This window comes from Camarhynchus parvulus, chromosome 4A, assembly GCF_901933205.1.
Source record: "Camarhynchus parvulus chromosome 4A, STF_HiC, whole genome shotgun sequence".
Classification (NCBI taxonomy): domain Eukaryota; kingdom Metazoa; phylum Chordata; class Aves; order Passeriformes; family Thraupidae; genus Camarhynchus; species Camarhynchus parvulus.
In genome coordinates this window covers 4,494,982-4,517,596 of record NC_044600.1, presented here as the reverse complement: position 1 = coordinate 4,517,596, position 22,615 = coordinate 4,494,982, and the positions used below count along the sequence as shown (strand labels likewise).

The 22,615-nt window shown below is 42.5% G+C and overlaps 1 protein-coding gene across 6 annotated transcripts in view; it reads right to left on the bottom strand.

The window, feature by feature from the left end:
- LOC115914707 overlaps positions 1-22,615 on the bottom strand; it is an 85,598-nt gene that overhangs the window by 28,542 nt on the left and 34,441 nt on the right. For 3 of the 6 annotated variants that reach the window (XR_004061446.1, XR_004061447.1, XM_030967381.1), the window contains exons 3-4: positions 7,701-7,805; positions 6,022-6,111 (exon numbers count right to left, since the gene is read on the bottom strand). Coding sequence is in view for 4 of the 6 variants with exons in the window: in XM_030967381.1 (XP_030823241.1) it covers positions 6,022-6,111; positions 7,701-7,805 (195 nt within the window). In the remaining 2 variants the exon portion in view is untranslated. Of the gene's footprint in view, positions 1-6,021; positions 6,112-7,690; positions 7,806-22,615 lie in introns of all 6 variants that reach the window. The other 3 variants (XM_030967377.1, XM_030967379.1, XM_030967380.1) reach the window with 1 other exon arrangement.

Sequence of the window (22,615 nt, the reverse complement as noted above, 5' to 3'; positions counted from 1 at the left end):
CCCTGCATATAAAATCTGCATTTCTTTTCTATTTGCATTGGAAATCCTGGCTCAGGCCTGTGGCTGGGATTGGGGTGGCGTGTGCTCATCTCGTATTGCTTGCGGCCAGTTAGAAAAATCACATAATCCACCGCAGGTTTAAAACATAATTTAAACCTGCCAACTCTCATAACTTCCAAGAAGGCAAATTTACCATAAAAAAACTGGTTTCCACTTACTTGATTTTATATTCAGATCCCTGGCACACGGGCCTGCCACCAAAGAAGCCTTTTATGCAAGCACATAATCAACGGAAGCCTTCATTTTCACTGTGGTTGGATTTAATGTGATAATGAATATTCCAGTGTCAGCTCTGGGTAAACGGATGGGGTTTCACCTCAGATTCCCTCCTTCCAATATCTCACGCAGGCACAGGCTTGCTGAGTGGTAAATAATTTAGCAGCACCAGCAGAAGGACACCTGAGATGTGTTCCCGAGGCGGGCGGATCCGCCGCGCTCGTGTCCTGCCCCGTGTTCCTGCTCTTGTAAACAGCAGCCGTGGAGAAGCTTGATTACCTATTTATAGCTGGCCCTTGCAAAGGAGAACTCCTGGAAAAATGCATGGCTTCAGCCAGCTGCCTGTGGGAGAATGCCCCTTGGGTGGCCCGTGGGCACTGGGGAAGGTCCATGCACACAGTGCTGGGCAGGGAAGTTCGGGGGTGCATCCCAGACCAGCGCCACAGCCAAGAGCAATGCACATTCCCTAATTAGCAACATTTATTTTTATTGTCATTTGCAGAGCTACAGCTGATATTTCACATTCATTTGAGAGTCTCTCTGCAGTTTGCAAACATTTACCCACCCCATACGAGGCAAATCCTTTCATGCTCATTTTCCAGACACAGAATGTGATGAAATTAATGTTACTGTGAAAACCTTCCCTTCCAGATTCCCCTGTTTGCCCCCAGATCTAACCCTTATTACCCAACCAGGCCTGCCTGGGGGAGCAGCTTGCCAACATAATTGTTAGGGATCTGCCCTTTCTTTGGGCTTCTCACCTATTTCCCAGTCATTGGCTGATGTTTTTCCTCTCCATTTTGCCAGTTTCAAGTTTCCACTCCGACACCAAATGCTTCCCTCCTTTCCTACTGCTGTTAACACGAGGCAGATCAAACAAACACAAAAGTGTTTTCTCAAAAAATAATCATTAAGCATCTCGTGGAGTTTGGTTCCAGTGACAGCTGAATATTTGTTTCATTAATAAGTCATCTGCAATTAATTCCTGGAGTCATTTCTAAAAGAACATTGTGATGTTTCCATGGTTTTAAAGTGGCAAAACACCAGCCATTCTTTGACAAAATTTCAGTGCAAAGTGCTCAAAGGCATCCACTGGAAAAATCCAGCCTCTGATGAGGAGTGTCCTGTGATGTGGGAATGTGGCTCCCATTAGTGGAGAGGCACCTCTCACATGGAAATACCTGCAGGATTCAAAGTTTGAATTTCAGGTGCATGAGTGCTCATGCTGCTCCATTCAAATGATTAGTAATGAAATTACTATTAATTTCTGTTATATAGTAACTATATAACTATGATGTAGTTATAACTATTATAGTTATAATTATAACTATTATCATAGTTAAGGGCTTTTTTTCCATTTGAAGCTCATAAACAATTTCCCTATGCTGGAAATATAACAAAATCTCCAGTACAAGTGGTTCAATGTCTCTCTTTTCAAACAAAAGGCTGGGTGAACAGGTAATTTTCATCCTGCCTTCTGAAGCTGAAGATGCTCCAGCTCACAAAGGTTCCTGAGGCTCTAAAATCCCACCAGGATGAGCATCTCTCCTTGGAGATCCGAGGGGCTCCATCCTCAACCCACCAAAGTCACCTTCTGCTGGGGATGGAATAGGCACCATTTGCATTGATGTTTCATTAAGAATTAAATAACAATTTATCATCTTTCACAGTGCTCTTTCTAACCTCATGAACTGGCACGATTTGGGAATAAATAGCACAAGAAAGAATCTCTAATCCTGGGCATCAGCTCCACTTTCACTCTAAATCCCGAGCCCTGACACGGGGCCAGCAGAGATGAAGGACATTTCTAAGCCATAGAAACAACTACAATTGTTGTCATCTCACCTTGTCAATAACCTTCCCCCAAAATCACAGGTTAGAGAGGTGTCTGTAATCATTAACAGCCTGGAGGAGAAGCACATTACCAAAGCAACAAACCTCTAATCAACAGAGTGGGAGCAGTGCAGAAGAGAAAAATAACTCCTTAACGAGCCAGTTGCAATAATTTTTTCTTTTTAAAAATCAAGATTTTACTTGGTACATATAGTTACCATCCCACAGTGGCAAAATTGACATGTTGGAAAAAGTGAACGTTATAAATTTCTGCCTACTTGGGAATGTAATTTGCTGGAATTACAGTTTTAGAGGGAAGTGCTTGCAGGTTTTCATATTCATCAGGAAGAGGACTAAATCTGTCCATGAACTGACACAGCTCTGAAGTGAAACAAGAGAAATGGCAAAAAAAAAAGCGTCAAATATTTGGTTTGCAATCAAAAATTAAGACAAAATATTTTTAAAACTTAAAAATGCCCATTCTCAAACATCATAATGGAGATGAACAGATAAACTTGGGGTCTGGAAAGCAAAGTTCTAGAGCCACTCACAAAAATCTTCAAATGGAAAGGTTTGTAATTTGTCATGAAAAGCAAGTTAAAATGAATCTTTTAAATGTTATTGCAATGCTGTAACTTATGGGCTAAAAAATTAATAAAGTTGGATAAGAGAATCTATACAAAAACCCCGTAAGAAAAAATGGAAACAATCAATTTTGCACCTTTCATCAATACCCCAGGAGCTGCTACACAACTATTTCTATGATAAGATGTGACTTTGCCTTGAATGCAATTTGCAATCTATTAACTTGATCCAGTTTTCACTGAAGGAAATGAAAAGATTACCATTGACTCCAGTGAAAGCTGGATTCGACTCTGTTCACATTCACAGTGGGGAGGGAAAAAAAAACCCTTAATGATTATTTATGCCAGAAATTCCAGTGTAAAAAGCAAAACTGGTGCAAATGTGTTGAAGAATTTGAAGAGAAAAATGAGCACAGTTGATATAAAATATAATTCCACTAAAAAGTAGAAGATTACTAATTACTCTGGATGCACTTATAGAGAAGCTATAGATGTAATTAAATAGCACAAATATACTTTGAAATCCAATTATAGCAATGGAGCAATGATTACACAGTTGCATGAAGAGTTAAAATAAAATATGATAGCAGATAAATGGGTATATTAGAAAGGCATTATTAGATTTCCTTGCATTTATCCACCACTGAGTGCCACCAACCCTTCAAGCCAGGGACAAATAGGAGAAAACAGATAGAGGAGAGAGATTGAGTTCTCCTGCTAAATATAGACAGCAACAACTGAGATATTTCTACTAAAAAAGATAAAAGGAGAGATACCAGCTAACAATTCATGGCATACAACAAATCAAAATCCCGAGTCTTATACACAATCCTGCTGTTCCACCAGAATTACCAACTTTTGTAAACACCAAACCATAAAAGGAGCAAAATTCAGAAAGGATTTACTGCAGGAAGTCGAAAAATCTCCAAGAAAACACAATATACCAATAAAGAGCCAATTATTGCACCATCAATATTCAGCAGTGGACTATCAGGGCAAAGCTATGCAGATTCCATTAGGAAAAAATACAGCCATGCCTGTCCTTTGGCAGGAGAACATTACTTAGAGATGGGAAAAGGGACTTGCACTTTATTTGTGGGTTTAAATAATAATTTGATACTTTACCCATTATGTTGAAGAATTAACATTTAGAGGAAACAAATGCCTGTCTCTTTCTGATTTAAAACTAAGTCAGTTCTTGCTCTGCTTTCTCTTGTCCTTGGAACTCACATTGCTTTAAAATATACGGATATTTATGGTATATAAAAGGTATTTATAGAATATTCAAGGTTTGCCAAATTTTGAAATCCAAGGGAAATATTCACCAATTGCCAGTAACTTGCTCATCTCTCTTACAACCTTACCTGGTTTTAAAATTGAAACATAAACCAGGCACAACTTGCAAGAGGTTTTGGTGAGAATTCCTCTCTGGTGAATTGGTAAATGCTTCTTTGGGAGTGTCCCCATTAATAAACACCTGCAATCAACCCTATTTCCCAGTTTATCCCCATTTTGCAGTCACAGGGAGAGGGCTCATACGGGGTTTTACTTTGTGAGGGACACAGACTGTGTCTGCCCCTCCCCAGGTATAAGATGGGCTTTAACCTAATCAAAGAGGGGCAAAAAAGAATGAAAACAACCCCTAAAAATAGTCTCTTATTCTGCTTTTGCTGCAACACTACAAACAGAAGCATCCACAGGCTCAGCTCTGCCTTGGCTAAGCAAATCTCATAAATGTCTGAATTTCCCATTATGGCCATGATTTCTAGAGGGAGATGAAATCTTTACCTCTCTCTAAATTGATGGGAGTCTCCCTCCTCCCTTCAGATGCCAGAATATGGAAGTAGAAGAGTCTCCCTCTGAAGGCTGTATTTTATAATACTCTGATGAGATGCCTTTTGATTTAGGGTTGGCATGAAGGAAGAAAAAAACCCCGGTGTAGTCTGCCAGCTCATCTAACCCAACTTTAATCACTTACTGTGTAGACAGCTATATCTGAGCCACTCATCTAAAATCCCTTTAAAGTCAATGGTGAGAAATAGATGTTTTTAGGATGCAATTAATTGATTGGAAGGAAGAGGGATCTATCACATATGGAAAAGAATTATGGCCCGAAGGGTTCTGCTTTTCCTCATTTGCTTTACAGGAGTTCACACATCTGCATTTGAACAGTCACCCAGGACAGGTGAGAAGAATATCTCCAACCACTATTAACAAATCTCTCTTGGTGTTTTTTAATCTGTTTTCCTGTTCCCTTCCCTTCCCTTCTGCTCCCACACCCAGTCTCTCCTGAGGTATCAGTTCAATTTTTTTGCATTACAAGCCCATTAACCCCTCAAAGAAATGGGTTCATCCATCTGATGCTAATGAAAATTTTTGGATCACACACTAGGGCCAGAAGAACTGATCCATCAGGTTTAAAAAAGACAGTAATGGATATTTTCATGTCAATTGTCACAGAAATATTTGGAATAAGACAAATAACAAAAATGTTCCTACAGCTGTTCCACTCCCCCAAGGGCCCTTCAGCTCCCAGGACTGTGGGTGGTCACCACCAAAATGCACCAAAAAATGATGGTGGATACAGAGAGTTTTAGGAGCAGGGGTGAGGATTTTCATGGAGACAAAGAAAAATATTCCCCCTCAAGAAGAGGTGGCACATCTGTCGCCTTGAACACACAGCAAACTTCTGGAAGAATCAAAATTAACAAGAATAAATTTCCCTTCACCAAGAGAGACCCAACAAAGCCAACTTGAAACAAGTTCTGCCAGACTTGAATATTGTGGAGCCCCCCAAACCCTTCCCTTTGCTGCTCTACCACCCAAAGCACAGCCCTGCTCTGCAATTCTGCTCTGACAAGCTGGTGAACCACAGCCCATTTCCTCTCACCCAGCAAAGAGCACCATTGTGCTGCAGGTCTTTGAGGAATCTGCTGCTCACTCTGACATAAGGGAGTTGAGTTTTGTTTCATGTTTCCCTCGTTCTGGGCATTCATCTTCAAAGTGCCTGGCACGCACCCGGGGAGCCTCAGAACCTATCAGGGGCAATTCAAAGAGCTTTGCACAGAGCAGGAGGGGGCTCCTGTTCAAAGCTGCAGCTTTGCATCCGCCAGAGAGGAGCAGATTCAAACCCAAAGAGGTCACTTCACCTACCTGTAGTGGGATCTCATATTCAGAAGACTCTGACTAAAAATAAGGGCTATTTAGGCAGTGTGATAACTGAAAGCCTCGAGGCGATGCTCTTTCTCTCTGCCTCACACACAGAGCAATATCTCCTTTAGAGAAAACCTCCAAACTCTGGGAGACATAATGGCCTCAGAAAACTTACTCAGGGATTAGCTCCAGCTGTAGCATCCTCCTGGTTTCTGCACAAAAGTTTCCAACGAGCTGGACCACCACAGGCCCCTGTTCAAACTGCCTGAAACAAGGAAACTACAATAAACACTTGTTCAGGACAGTATGGAGTAGCAAAAACACTGATTCCTTTCAATTACCCCATTTAATGCAATAGAGAGGGAATATTTTGCTTGGTTCAGAAATTACCATGGTCAGAGCTGGAAGCCCCTGGATAACATAAGGGCTCTGCTTGGATGGGCACTGCTCAAACACAGAATAATTCAGAGCTGCTTGCCCCAGAATTTACCATTTTCAGAAAAGTACAGAAGAAAATATTGTTGTCTGAAATTTATACAGGAAGAATTGAGACAAGGGGTTCAGGTAGAGATGTTTAATATCATTGATGAGAGTAAGAAAAATTAGAAAAGGGTTAAGAGAAAGAGAAGCATAATGGTTTCATGGATTATCTGCAGAGTCTTTGTATCAGGCACTTGGTATTTTTAAAAACAATTTCTATTAAATCACTGTAACACCTGATTTTATGAGATGTAGCAGCTCTGCATCCACAAGGGAATATCCTATTTGCCACTGGGAGAGGGCAGTGCCATCTCTGGCATTGATAACCACTGTCCTGAGCTAGCAGGGTCTCTCTCCCTGCTGCCATCACACACCTGATGTGGCCACATCCCTCCTCTTCCAACATCCACAGCACAGCCATGAATCCCACCTCTGCACAGTTTCTCCCACCTGAAACAGTTCTTCAGGACTTTTTCCCTCTTTTTTTTAAATACTATGTTAAAATGCACATCATCCTGCACTGCTTTCTCAGCCTCCTCTTATTCACACTGTATTTTTATTAAAAGCTGCAAAGCCTTTGTGACAGCCTGTGCCTGAATGGCACTTCACAGATACACTTGCATTACTCCCCACATCAAGTTTTCCTTTTTTATTAGTAGTCCCTGGGTTGTTGTTTTTTTTTTGTTTTTTTTTCTTTTAACCTCAATTTAAACATCCCCTCCATTGCCATGCTTGATTTTGCTGCAGTGCTGACTGTGGTGTTTCAGGTTCACTGTGCTCCCTCCACGTTTGGGTTATAACAGCAGGCCAAGATGGATCATAAACTTTATGTCTGATTCTGCTTCTCACATAACATTTGTGGGGTTTCTTCACATTTTCCTACTTAGCAAAGGCATTATTCCTTTAAAGAATCTGATTCTGGGATCAGAATTTTAATTTAATTTAAAAGTTAATTTAATTGTCAAATTATTCTAGTGCTGCACACACCCAGGTACAGCCCAGTTTGTACAAGGCGTCTCTCCAGAAGAGCTGGAGCTTTTGAGGCCCTTTCACACTGTAAGGAACACCCTGTGTGTTCAAACCTGCCCTCAGAGGGTCTCCTACCCTGCTTTGGCACCGTGTTCCCTTTGGTCCATGTTTTATCCCCACTCCCATTGCTCTTGCACTGACCTCACCTGGAGCAAGGAGGCTGCAAGTCCTCTGTGTCCCTCTGCTGAAAGACCAATTGATTTATGCCCTGAATGTTTCCCAGGTTGTAAAACAGCGAAAATAAGTACAAATGAAGAGCCTCACGCTATTTTTCTTCCTGCTGTGTGCAATCGAGCCAGAAACTCTCCCTTCCTCCCAAAGCACCTGCAAATTACCTCAGCATACCTGAGCCACCAGGAGCAACACAACACTGGGAATATTTTCCCCCGACTTGTTCTTGTCCTGCTGAGTTCCTGCACAGGTCTGGGATGCTGCCTGCTTCCACAATGCCTGGTTGGAAACAAAAATCCTGCATGTGAATGAGGCACTAAACCTTTGCCACCAAAATATGTGAATAATTTTTAAAGAACTTCACATCCCTTCGGACATTGTGGAGTTGACCCCATCTATCTGTGGAGTCTGAAAGGGAAATAGATTCAACACAGCCAAGAAATAATCACAGGAAAGCACTTTGGATTCAGCCAAGGATGAAGTAAGGCAGTCTATTTTCTTCAAAGCAAGCTGAGGCCACTGCTCACTACATTCAAATACATCAATTACAGAGAGCTTTAATGGAAAAGGATTAAAAAGTACAAAGGTAAAACAAACAGCATCGCTGCAGTGTCCAGGAGGATGAAACAGCTTCCTTCTGCGGTGGGTATGATTAGAGAATTGCTAAAAAAAGAAAGGGAGGAGAAAGGGAAAAAAGGTTTCATGTACCTTGACCAGAATGGCTGTGACAGTGACAAGGCCAGGACACTGCAGCACGTGCAGTGTGGAATTCAGTCCCTATGGCCCCAATCTCACTGCCAGTGCTCAGATCTGAACTCCAGTTGTGTATTTCCTCTTCCCTTCTAGCCAGGAAACTCCATTATTTCATCAATGCAAAGCCTTAGAAAAGATTATTTTTCCTTAAGTCTCTTCAGATGGTGTCTGTCCCAGGTCATTGCAAGCTGTTTCCTCCAGTCTACTTCCATCCACATTCCCATTTCCAAGATCTGTGCCATTCAGTTCCATCTTCCTTAAAAGTTTGGTATTGAGTTTTTCATGTGCCTAATTTGGGCTTAATTCGAGCCTGGGGTAAATCATTACAACTCAGATGGAGTCAATAGGAGCACAGTGACTTACATCAGCTTTGTGTCACTAAATACTGACAAGATTGATCTCCAACTTTTTCAGAACAAAAGATTTCTGAAGATGGATTAAACAACATAAATGCTGAGCTGTTTTGCCAGACTGCAAATGGCATAACACAAGTTTTGTGTGACATCTCTGAATTATCCCTTCGTGGTAATGTTGACATTACATGGTATTGACTCACGGAAGAAGCTTAAATACCCTTTTAAGTTTTCAAGACTCTTTGACAAAGCACTATTTCATTAACAAAATGTTAATGGAATCCAAGGAGCCTCCAGAAGAGCCTGCTGGCTGGCCAGGGGATGTAGCAGCACAGAGCAAAGCAATCCCGGTTTTTAGACAACAGGAAAGGAAGCATTTCATGCAGGGCACTCAGTGGCTGAGGGAGGAGGATCTGAGGGACCTTTCACAGCCCTGCACTGAAGGGCTACCACACCTTCTGCTGGAGAAGGTCAAAATAGCACAAATTAGGAAATGCAGCACACAAAGTGAGCGGGCAGAGACAGCAGGGTTGGCATCAGCTTGGAGAAAAAGCTTCTTGCTGGGAAAAGGAGGAAGGTCTGGAGAACATTGTCGTGGTGGTCACCTGCTCTGGGGCCACCTGTGGGAACAGGAATATTGTGTGCCTACAGCTGAAACTTGGCTCTAAGGGTCCTGCTAATCACAGGTCCAATTAGGTTGGAAAAGGCCCCTAAGACCATCAAGTCCATCTGTTAATGACACAATGGCTCTCAAATAACTACAGGGGTTGTATTTTATGGATTTATGCTGCTCAGGACAGAGCCATGCTCCCAGAACCTTCCCAACACCGACCTCTGTAGAGAAACACTTTGTAAGTCAAAGGAGAGGTGACAGACCCTCTCCAGAGCAAAGTTTTCTCCCACCCTGAGTACTCAGATTTTCAAACTTAAGCTTTCCTGCCATTTTCTAGGTCTGCAGTTGCTTTATGTAACAAGGCAAGTCATTATTAACCAGAAAGATTGGAAGGGATGGGCAGAGAAACACTAAACCTCCACCCACTTGACACCAACAGCACATTCCCTCCCAATATTATTATTTCATCTGCTCCATGGACTCACATAAAGCAACAAGTGTAAGAGACTAAGGTAAAAAAAATAATTAAAAGTTCAGCGTATAAATGCAACACTTGACTGAGGCACTCAAGGGCCACCTTGCTGCCTGAAACCACTTCTTTTTAATTGTTTGTATTTTAAGTTGATAAAATTCACAGGAGTAAAGATGACTTTGCCTGACTTCCAGTAGAAGCCATGGTGAGGAGCTGATGGGAAGGGGGTGAGGCCTCTGAGATGTTTGTGTGAATTTGTGCAACACATTGAAAATAAAGAAATAAAGGAAGAAAGAATCCCACAGAAGTAAGAGACTCTATGAAACCAGGCAGGGCTGTGAAATGCTGCTCTCTGTCCTGGGGGCTGGATTGAGGGGGAAGAAACCCAAGTGTTAATGAGGGGGGAGCCTCATGGGACTGCACTCCAGGCCTGTCATCAGCTCCAGCACAGACCAGGGATCAAAAAGGAAGATAAAGGTCCTCTGACACATCTGAATGATGGACGAAAGGCTCATTCCCTGGCTGAACACAGACATTTTGGGGCAATAGCAAAAGTGATGTTGATGGTCCCTCCTGTCCCCAGGTTAATGCTGCCCTCCACACCTCACCCTCGTGGGTTTGTTGGTTTGAATTCAAGGCGAATGATCTATGCCTTGAGAGCTGAACAAACACAACATCAGCAGTCTGGTGCCCCAATAAGAGGACAAAATCTCCTGCAGCAAGGGAGGAAAGATTTTGTGCCAGGAGATGATTCATTTTTCCAAGTGCCTTGCTGCTCTCCAAAGGAGAGGAGGAAAGCTGCACGGCCTGGAGGCTGCTTGGCTGCCCTGCACCAGTGCCAAGGAGCCTGAAAATCCTCTGCTCAGGGGATTTGCTCCAGCACAAGGCAATCCCACCTCTCAATTCACCACCAAAACACACAAGTGCCCAGAGCACACCCCTGGCAGGCAAACCAGCTCCCCAAATCCTCCAAATCTGCCCTCCAAAATCCTCCAGCTAAGAGACTTTCCTCAAATACTTGATGTAACTAAATTGGAAATCAAAGATTGAGGCTCTTTCAAGGATAACCAAATAAAGTCCTGGATGGCTGTTTTGGGGTAATGGCCACACAGAGCTCAGCCTCTGCACAGGAGGAGCACAGCCCATGAGCAGAGGAGCCAGGTGAGCTCTCAGGGCTTCCCACCAGTGTGGAAATTCAATAACTTAGTGAAAGAGAAAGGGAGAACACACAGCATTCCTCAAAGTTATCTTGGATAATACTGTAGGTTTCAGTATAAAATAACTTAAAGGACTTTTAGAAAATTAAAATTCAAGGGAATTCGAGTGAGAAAGACATTTTGATCTTGACTGCAAAGTGTGGCACTTGCTCAAGGACACTGAACTTTGTGATCTCTCTGGGGTCACGAATTTTCCACATGAATTAACAGATGTCCTTTGAGCCACAGAGCCCGAGCAGGATTTTTTATCCCAGCTGAAGATCTGCCCCACGATGTTCACATCCCATTGCCAGGAAAGCATCTCCCACCCTCCAGATAGCCTTGGTCAGAGCCCTCTGTGAATAAGCACTTTATGATGTGAGACACTTGCAGTGCAGTGGGTCACTGGCAGCAGGGTTGAGAAAGGGACATTCACATCTGAAGTCACAAATCTCCACAGTCAATGCTGAAAAAATTAGCTCTGTCTCAAAGGCTCTTACAGACCTAAGGGAATCAACATGCTTGCAGAACACATTGCTGCAGTGTGCTAGCAAAGGTTGGGGAAAGCTGGAGACCCTCACATTTAAGAAATCAATCTGTGCCTGGCACGAAAGTTTCTCTCTTTCTAAACCTGAGACAAACACAGGTTGTGTTTGTTGTGCTCTCAGAAAAACCTGTCATCAAAAGCTCTCGCTCATCTGAACAGGACAGCAACACTCAGAGGCACAAAGACAACTGGAAGGCAGCAGGTCTGCAGAAGGGGCATTTTACTTCCAAAACTCCACTGCATGCCCCTGGTGCTTACACACATTTCTGTCCATTCTCTACACTTGTGCCCATTATTTTTTTTCAGCTGCCACATTTAACCACAAGTGCTGTGACCATAAATTAAAAAAAAGAACCTACTTAAAAAGACACCCCCCCAAACAGCAAATTCAACAACACTTACAATTGCATTAATATAAAATTCACTCGACACAAGTGGCACCACACTGGAGGGTTTTCCTTTCCCAGTCCTAGGGAGGAGTTTAGTTGAGTTTAGCTTGATTTAGATGAGCTGAGCTGTTGCCCACCCTCCTTCCTGCTACTCAGGTGCCTCTCCCCTTTTGTTCCCCCAGGAAAACATTCATTCCTCCACAAGGAAAGCAGCTGTGTAGCACCAGGCACTGAGCTGAGAAGGTATTTACTATCTCTGCAGGACAATTCTAGGAATCAGCTTTTTTTTTTTTAATCTCTGGATAGGTCTTTAAATCAAAGATTAAAGAAGTGAGAAAAGGTTTACAAAAACTGATATTCCCAACCCAGACATCTTCCAACCATAAATACTTGTCTTAGCATAATATGCAACCTTCAATATAGTGTTGTTTCAGGCATGTTTAGGTACCCTATAGAAATGACTTTATGCTGCTATTATTCCTAAAAAACTTCAGATGGCTTTGGATCCATCATCATTCATCATGTCAGCCCCTCTACGGGTAGTTACACACACTTTGTCTGCTCGGGTTTATCTAATAGCCAGCCTTGGGTTTTATTAATTTCCACTGGTTTGCAGAAACTACAGAGCTCCTACGCTCTTTTATAAATTATCTCTGAACTTGTAATCATTTTCCATGAAAACCCAGCAGTGCTTTAAAGGCACTTCAGCTCTTCCAGGGCTGCTACTTCCTTAAGGAGGGCATCCCAAATGCCTGATGTGGTTTGGGTTTCTCTGCTCTTTGTTTGCTGGGATTTAAACTTAAGGAAAAGCAGGTTTTGGGTGCTGCTGAAAAATGGATTCCCAAGGGCAAAAAACTGATTTGTGTGGTGGGAATATTCATCTTGAATGTTCAGCAGCCTGAGTTGGGCTCAAACCTTTTCGTCATCAATTTTGCATGTTAGGATTAAGGAGCATCCCTATAGACGCAGAGAAAATCTGGATTTCCCCTGGCATGATCACCTGGCACAGAGCAGCTGTGGCTGCCCCTGGAGCCCTGGAAGTGCCCAAGGCCAGGTTGGACAGGGTTAGAGCAACCTGGGGTAGTGAGCGGTGTCCCTGCCCATGGATGATCTTTGATGTCCCCTTCAACCCAAACCAATCTATTATGGCTCAGTGACTAAGAAAATAAATTCCCTTGTGTACTATTGATATATATATGAAAATATACAAAAATATCTGCTTATCTATCAGGCATAAATCACATTTTAGATACCCAGGTGTAAGCACAGGGATGTGTTACATCTCTACAATTTTAGTTCCTGCAATTTCAGTTGAAATCCCCTCAGTTCACTGCCAAACCCATAATTGTGAATTTAACGGTTCTGCTGCAGAGAATGAAAAGGAAAACAGAACAACTATTTAGTGTGCATGTGTATATATATATATGTAGAATATTGTATATCTTTCCTCTAGCATGTTCCTTTATCCTGGTTTATAGAGGATTTCTCTGCTCCTCAGTGAGTTTTTGCTCTGTAAAGGCTGCACAGGAGGAAGGTGTAGGTGAGGGCACAGGGAAGGAAGGCTGCCATGGCACCCAGAGTCCTGGCCAAGGGCACAGCCACTGTCCCAAGGCCACACAGCTCCCGTGTGGCTTCCACAGCATCAGTCCCACCAGCCAAGGCTCCAGAGAAACAGCTCCTGCTCAGGATGCGGACCCACTGGGGTGGCCTGGGTCTGTGGATCCCTCAAGCCTCCCCTGACACATGTCCAGCCCTTGGCCCACGTTGGGAGTCTCTGCTGGAGCTGCTCCCTGCCCTGGCAGCTCCACGGGCACGGAGAATCCCAGAGGGGCTTCCCATCTTCAAACACTTCCCTTTGGAGCACTCCAGCCACCTGTTCAGCACAGCAAAATATCCAACCCATTTAATGAGGCTTCTGGTAAAATCATCCCTTTGAAGTCCCTCAGACCACGACAGCAATTAACTCCAGGCCCATCCTCATTTCTGTTGTTTTACCTCAGATCATTCAAGATCAACAACATCACCGAGGGTGCAAATTATTTCCCTGCAGAAGCAGTGAGGGAATGTCTCACATCCAGCAGTCCCAGTCAGCTGCCAAAGTGACCTGACTGCAATCACAGCCACAACGTGGGGGTCCTCCAGTGTCCCTGGGCTCATCCAGGATTTTTAATAATGTCCCTTTTGCAGACTGAAGCCTGTGAGGAAATTCATTCTGTTAAGATTAAGGATGATTCTGCTGTAGGTACAGAGAGCACAGGTAAGGATGGCGTCACAGGACAACAAAATACACAAATGGGGTCATGAACTGTGGCACCTCTTAATAAAAATGTCCCCAAGCACATCCCACTTCAGCACCACGTGTGCATATGGATATTCAAAAGCTTTCCCCCAAATGTGCACAATGTGGGTTATTTCCACATTGCAAATTGCTTATAACAATGCACATTAAATCAAGTATGACATCAAGTGGATTATAAATAATATAATTTTGAAAAGCAAAAAGGATCTAAATGAAATATGAGTTTCTCCACATTAGAAATGGGAGAAATAACAAATGAAGAAGATCATGAGCAGTAGATACACAACCAGAGGTCATTAGTCTAAAATTACCCTTGGAAGGAACTTCTTCAGGGTTTTCTGTTTGCTTTATTTCAGTTTCTGGTTTTTTATTTGCTTTGGGTTCTGTTTTTAAAGCGAGCAAGAATAAGGATAAAAGGAAACGAATTCCCCACCAAAGGGCCTCCTACGGCCGGAGCGGGGAGACCTGCTGGCTGCAGGAACCTGTGCCAGGGGAGGGGACACAGCCCCCAAAGGGCTCCAGGCAATCATCCTCACCAGTGGCAGCATGGATATCACAGGGAGAACCGCAGAGCATCCAAATCCTTCCCCTGCTCTGTGCCTGCGGACACCCCCCATGCATTGATCCACTGGCCAAAGCGTTTCCCAAACCAGAACACGCCCCTCCCCAGCTAAAAAGGCAGGAGAAATGGTCACAACCTGGAATTCTGTGAGAAATCCCAGTATTTTCCTCAGTATTTCTTAAAAGATCCCTGAAAAGGTTCCTAAAATCATTCTGGAGAAACTGAGTTTGGGAAAGCGTTTTATGGAAATGTTCCATTTTAACGAGGTGCAGTGGGAGGCTGAAAATGCTCCAGTTGCCCAACTGGAACAAAATATAAGGCAAAGCATTGGGAAACAGGAAAATGACACTGTAAATAAATAAACAAACAATCAAAAATATACAAGATGCTTGAACAAGCTAAAATATTACAGCATCATCAAAACGAAGCACCTCAACATTACACCAGCAGAGATGAAAGTCAAATGGCACATTGGAACATGCTTCCTCTCAAAAATCATTATAGCCAATGAAATTCCAATAGGAATTTTCTTTTTTATTCAGACTGGGGTATAGATTCTGAGCTCTTGGAGCAGGTTTTGACTCCTTTTCTCCCTAAGAAAATTGCTGTCATCCCAACCTCCTCTGCAAAGGTGATGCAGGAGAATAGAATTGGTACTCATTCTTACTGGAGGAAACCTATGTTTTCCATAAAATTGGTGCTCTTGGCTGATTTCTCAGCAAAAATGCTTTGAGCAGAGGCAAAGCAAAGCTATTGTTACCCAGACTTTCTTCCTGTAAGGACCCATCCTACAGTGCATTTACTGGTATGCTCTGAAATACCATAAATCATTCTGACAATGTGATACTTGTCAAAATAAAGGCATAAAATACATCTTGGAATAAAATCTCCTCAATCATATTTATTTGTTTGCTCTCTGGTGCCATTTGGCTTTTCTCAGTGGGTTTCCCAGTCGTTAGGGGGAATTAGTGAGATTCTGCTGGAAAAACAGCCCCATGTGCATATTCACACGCTGAATTTCTGCATCCAGCACTGTGCACTCATTCAAGAGAACTAAAAATAAAGCTTTCAAAGGACACTTCAGCTTTCTTGCTGTATTTTTTTCCCCCTTTTCCAGCTTTTTTTCCCCCATCCCCCTCGCCAAATATTCCACTAATGCTGAATGGTGGCGTGGTTTAAGGGAGTCCTGCATGGAAAGCTCCTTCAGCTGCTTAGCCCAACAGCATAAATTTGATCTCGTAATTAGTATTCAGCTCAGCATCTTGGATAGAAACCAATGTTACAGCCAAGAGGTGGTTTAAATCACATAAATCATAGATCAATGACAGAACTCTAAGCACTGGATAGATTACAAAAGTAAGCTTTAGTTAAAAATAGATTAACCATTTCCCTGCAGGAATTCCTTCAAAAAATCCCTGAATATAAAACAAATAAAATTAAATCTGATAATTTTTTTTTCCTAATGTATGCATATACTAGATGAATTGTTCTTTCCCCTGACAGTTACACACTGATTAAAGAAATGTGTTAACATGCTATTTCAATGGAAAATATTGTAAATTGTGGGGACTTTAATTTTTTTAATGAGCCTTTAATAGCCAAAAAGTACATCCCAGCAATATTGTGTACAGCCAGGTTTATAGCACATATCCCAGCAGCTAACAGATACTTCTTCAGCTGCTGGTTTTATAAAAAGGGAAAAAAATCTTTCCCAAGCCAAGAAAAATGTTTTTAAAGAGTGTTTTAAAAGTATTTTGTATTTTAAATTTAACCAAGGAAGCACCCAGTCATAGGAAGCATCACAAACCATCAGCTGTCCTGGTTAAACACCCATGGGGGTACTCAGCACCTTGGAGGATTGTGCCCAAGATCACCAAATCATCAAAAGTTCAGGGGAAGAGGAAATATGAGGTTGAGTCTCTTCTCCTTGACTGAGGAATGCAAGAGGATTTGGCTGCTGCAAGGTGATTTTGTCAGTATAAATGCCAGACTGAGGTGCTCCAGGACAGAGGGTGGCGCCCGGGAATCTGTCCTGCAACCTGGGAACTGCAGGTACAAATTAAAAGTGTGTTCTTGCTCCTGTACATTGCACTCTGTTTGCCTCCCATCGAGTCACACATTATTCAAAAGAAATAAAAAATAAATAAAGAAAAAAATTGAAAACAAAAAGACTTTGCAGCATCTGAAGGACAATTTGCACGCCTGTTTTGTTGGTTGCAGAATTGAAATCCAGGGATGCCTCAGCAGCACCTCAGCCATTGCTCAGATCAAGGAATTGCAGAATTCCAGCCAGCAGGTCTGGAATAACAGCCTCAGGTTCCTCCGGGTGACCAGCACAGGGAAAGAGCCTGGAAAACTCCCATGGTCCCAGCCACATCAGAGAGGAAAAGCAGCCCGAGCACCCTCACCAGCCCTGCCACCTTCTGCGCCCTTTTCCAGGCTGGAAATGCAGCTTCAAATCAGTAAATAAACAAAGGGAGAGAAACCCAACATTTCCTACCCCTGGACTAACAAATTATGATTGAATGGAGAACAGAAAATACAGAAACTCACCTCAATAAAAAGTTGCACAATTCTTCAACCAGTAAGTAACTTTTATAGCCGTGATATAGGGAAGCCAAACTTCCCAGTCACTGATACCTGTTCGTATATTTAACTTCCTACAGATGACAAAAATGTGAATGTAATTGTTGTTGCCACAGCTTGAATTTAAAAAAAATAAGTAATACTGTGTTTATAGACATTAACATTTGTTTTCAAATTCTCCAGCTCCTTCAAAAAGAACATTTTTAAACTTTGAGTGCTTTATGGAAATGACTACTTTCAATTTCCAAGGATATTTTTTCAGGGAAAGAAGAAATAATAAAGCTAGCTGCTTGATGGTTATTTGAGGAACAACATTCAGATTTCAAAACTGGCTCCCTGTGTGATAGAAGACTGCAATATATGCAATCAAGACAGAGATTCAAACAATAATAACTAGCAGAGGCTCCGGGGCATTGCAGAACGTGTCATTTACTTCAGCCCCGTTCCTTTAAACATCAGTCCTACCAGTAGTTCAGTGGAAAATAGATGGGCTGCTCTTGTAAGTATAGACTATTCATACAGGGGAGTTTTCAAAGGCTCTGCATTTTCCAAAGTGCTGAAAAATGCATATCAAGTTTAGTAAAACTAAAGAAGGGAAAAAAAGGAGAGGGGAAAAAAGGATCTCTTGTAATACGCCAAATTGTCGGAGAGATGTCAGGGTTAATTTTTAAAGGCACATTTCCCTCCAGCAACAATTCTCTTTAATTATTTCAATGTGAAACACATTATCAGACATGTTCCTTGCCTGTTCTCAGCTTGCTGACACAAGATAGGTACAAGATGTTCCCTCTCCTCTGCCGATGCTCACACATGGTGCTGGGCACTCTGGTGCTGCCTGGAGGGAGGGTGGGCAGCTCCTGCTGCCCCTTCAGCCTCCAGCGCCTTCTAGCAAACCCCTGGGACCACCTCCCCACAGCCACAGCACCAGAACAGGGAAGGAGAAGGTTGAGGAGAAGCCACAGGATTTCAGAGAATGGCCCTGGACATGTGCACCAGCACCAAGAGCAGCAAAAGCTGCAGCCACAGCAGTTTCAGAGTTATCAGGTAACTAAAACACACAGGCCAGCCTTCCAGTAGGTTTGGATGGGTATTTAGCCAGATTTTGGGGATTTTTCCTTTGCTTTGGTGTTTAGTAGTCATGTAGAATAGACAACAGGTCAGGCAAATCCCAGTGAGGGAGTTACTGGCCCAGTGCAGCACAAGATGCTGCAGGACATGGTCCTGTGAGATTCTTCTTCAGGAATTCATGAGAAAGGCTTTATGTTCCTCCCAAGTGGGAAAGGACACTGCTCAGAGCCCCAAAATAAAACATCAGCTCCAAATCACGAGGGACAGTGGTTTCAAATTTAGATATGAAGAAGCAACCTTGATCTAACGCATCGGCTCTGTTCCGCACGGCAGCGTGGTTGGCCAAGCATTCCAGCTGGGAAAGGGGACTTCTGTTTCTCCACATCATTTCAGACTTGAGAGATATGTATTTAAGGTTCTTAAATATGCCAGAATCACATCAATCTAGTCAACCCTTGTTCTGGTGCAAGGGAAGTCTAATCCTTTTCTTGGGAGGGAAGAGGTTCAGACCAACTCCACCAAATCAGCTGCAATCTAACGGCCTTTTTTATCCCAGCTCCAGTAAAACTCACTATAGAGCCAGTCGTGAGATTAAAAGCTTTTTTAAGTTGCTATCTTGGGAAATTTCTTTCAAGGAAATTACTACAAAGCCTTGTTTTAGTGTGTTCCCCTACTGTGAGTCCTACTGTGTTTTTTTAATAAGGAAAGCCATCCATCCATAGAGGTGTATCCTGTTCTCCATGCTTGAGTGTCTAACAGCAGGCACATACAGTAGACACTCTGATGTTTTGCCTCTTTAATTTTCACTCCATAATGTTGGTGCCTGGTTCTCCTGACTGCACCTTTCAGAGCAGTTTAATTACGAGCATGCACAGAATTTCGAGAGGGGATCTTCAGTGATAATATTCAGATGTTAGGGACAAGTTTATTACAGAGAGATATCCAGATGATTTTTTTTTTTTAACCATAAAATAAAATCCTTCTATGCAGTTATCACGGGATGGAAAGTGAGATAAAAAGGGAAAAAAAATAAAAGGGAAAAAAAATAAAAATACTTCAAGGCTAAACCAGAAAAGAGTATGGAGATGCTTCATTTAGTCTTTAAAAGATGCTTCATATGGAGATGCTTCATACAGATATAGAGATGCTTCATATAGATATAGAGATGCTTCATTTTAGTCTTTAAGAAGACAACCTTATGCTAAATATGAAAGTATGGCAGATCCATCACTGAGCTTTCAAGCAAATAGGACACAGCCATAGGTCTCCACACTTAAATTCCCAACCAAATGGAAATAGCTCATGCCACTGAATTTTTCGCCCAAGGATTTTACCCCTGATTTTGATGAATTTTTTTTAAATTGAGCCAAGCAGCTTCCTGATAAAAGGTTACTGTACCCCTCAGATACCAGGCTTGGAATGGTTTTTTTATAAAAACAGGCCAGGTACAGGGTTATAAATGAGCCCTGCTCCATTGACTCCAGACAGGGTATGAAAATTGATTCAGTGGAGCACCATCAGTCCTCACCAGCTGAGTATCTGTCCCTCTAATCACAACTAAAAAGATTTCCTGAGTCAATTAAAGGCTCGAAGCCTCTACTCGCTCACACCAAATCCCTGCTAACAATGCCTTCATTTAAACCATGATAAACTTCATTTAAACCCTGACAAACGCAGCACACGCTCTGCCTGGTGCCATGGGTGCTGCTGGAGATTGAAATCCCCGCTCATCCCAGGGCTCCAGGCTTTCCCCTCGTGGCTCACGTGGGCCGGGATCACACCTGGCTGCCCCCAGCCCTGACGCCTTCCTCGGGTGTCTGACACAAAAATTAGCACATTCATTATCTTTGCCAAGGGGAGGGAGCACCAGCCACGCCAGGCAAACATGTACCTTTGCTGCCAGAGTGGGAGTACTTTAATTTCCAAATTACACCCATAAATAAATCAAGGCAGCAGAAGCTGATAAATGAAAGATTATGAAAATAGTAATATCCCGCAAAATCTTGAAAGGCATCATAATTCCTCAAACAATTATCTTCTGTCATATTTGCGAGTAGCCCATGTAGTTCAAGAACAGAAAATACAAATGTGCTCCTTTAAAATTCATGAAACCACTCATTCTGTCATAAAAGCAGGCATCTTTCATGGCTACTTATTTCACACAGTCTCATAACTAATACTGACAGATACTTGGAATGCAAAAAAAAAAAAAGAGCGCTGGACAAAGAGCTCGAGCTGCTCAATTCTTACATTTTTATGCTTGAAATGGAAAATAAAATCATATATTATAGAAGGCTGCAGAATTTCTGGTATAATTAAATCAAAATTTGTAGATAAAAATGAGATTGTACAAAGACTGGTGGTGTAGTGCTCCCAGGATTGGGCTGTGCTGCATCCATGACAACAGGATGGAAGGTTGCTTTTAATACTATTATCTTACATACCCACAGCTGAATGCTAATGCAGCTATACTGAGGAAATCAAGTTTCAGATCTGTATCCACTGAACTTACATCCACCAGGCAGGGACTTTAAAAGCCAGGCGAGCACACAAAGACCAATATTATAGCTCTGTCAACTCCCCAAAGGTCACAGATTTCAAAAGCTATACACAAATATTAATTGTCAGGTAGTTCTGTGCCGAGGAGCAGAACTGAGGCAGAAATCAGGTTTTGTGGCCATAATTCCCTGCCAATTTCAGTTTATAAAATGGAGGTGCAGAAGGAAGCAGGGAAGATTAACTGGGATCAGTTCATGTTCCCTGCGCTGACACTCGCTGACGTGTCCCCTGTGAACATTGTGTCAGGAAGGCTTTTCCCTCTTTCCCTCACTGAAGGAGATAGAAAACGTGGGAGAGCAGCTGGGCAGTCCTGTTTTCCAACACTTCCATTGACCCAGCCTTTGGGTTGTGGGCTCCCCATCCCTGGAAGTGTCCAAGGCCAGGTTGGACAGGGCTTGGAGCAACCTGGGACAGTGGAAGGTGTCCCTCCATGACAGGGGTGGAACTGGATGAATTTTAAGGTCCTTCAAACCCAAACCATTCCATGATTCCATCCTGGCTGGGGGACAGACAGAGCTCCTGGTCCCTGCCTGCCCTGTGCCTGCACCAGGAGCCTTCTGCTCTCCCATGGGAATCTCCATATCTGCCCAAGCTCCTTCTACAATCACCTCCAGCTTCTCAATCCATCCTGTCCTGATTTAGTAATATTTTGCTGCAAAATCATGTATCTACATTAAGGATATCTATTTTTGGTTATTATAATCATAAAAACATAAAAAATACTGATTTATCTGGGGACATCTGGGGTAGTATTCCTAAAATTACAGAGTTCTGAGCTGTCCTGTGAAATCAGGGCATCCTTTCTCCTCAGTGCCTACAAAATCAAAAGGGTTCTGTGAGTTCCCAGGTGAAGAAGTCCTCTCAAGCCTTGTTCTCACAGAAGTGGCCCCACAGCACTGATCCATCAGTGTTCCATCAGGGAACACAGCCCCACCAATGCTGGATCCTCTCCTTAGCATTCAGCTCATTTTCAGACACCTCACTCTATTTTTCCTTCTCCAACTCCTTACACTTCCAGGTGGAGAACTCCAAACTAAATGAGCCACTGACCTCTCTCCTAAAACAGGTTGTAAACTGTAGTTATCCAAATTATTCCTCTTGATAAACCATTGGCTCATACCCTGAGCAATTCAGTTTTAGATGCACTATGAAATTCTGATGCACTGCAGGAGATTCTGGATCTTTGGTGCTCTGGCTTTGTCTCACACAGTCAAGAATGTGGACAAGTAAAAATACCCTTTTTTTTTTGTCTGAAAGCACTCTCAGAGTTACTGCACAGAAAATAGAGGTGGTAAAATAAAGAATATATAAAGAAATCTAAAAAAAAATAAAGATAATAAAGTAAACTGAGGCAACTGAGCTAAAATATTGGGAAGAGGCCAGTGGGAAGGATTTTTAAGTCCATCAGGACTTGCAGATCAAGCTCATGGAGTGCAAACCCCTGCAGAAGTTCAATTCCCAAAGGGTTTTTTTCCCTTTTTTTTTTCCCTTTTTCTCCACAAAACCATGGTTTCAGGTGGGCAGCAAAAAGATGCTTCATTTAAGAAAAGCAAAAGGTGGCAACAACAGCCACAGTGGTGAAAGCTTTGGCCTCCAAGTGGCAGAATGTCAAAAAAAAGTTGTAGCATTTTATGATACTGTAATTGAAAAAAGTATTAAGTTGTTAGTGGAAGTGTATTTAAGGGAAGCCCC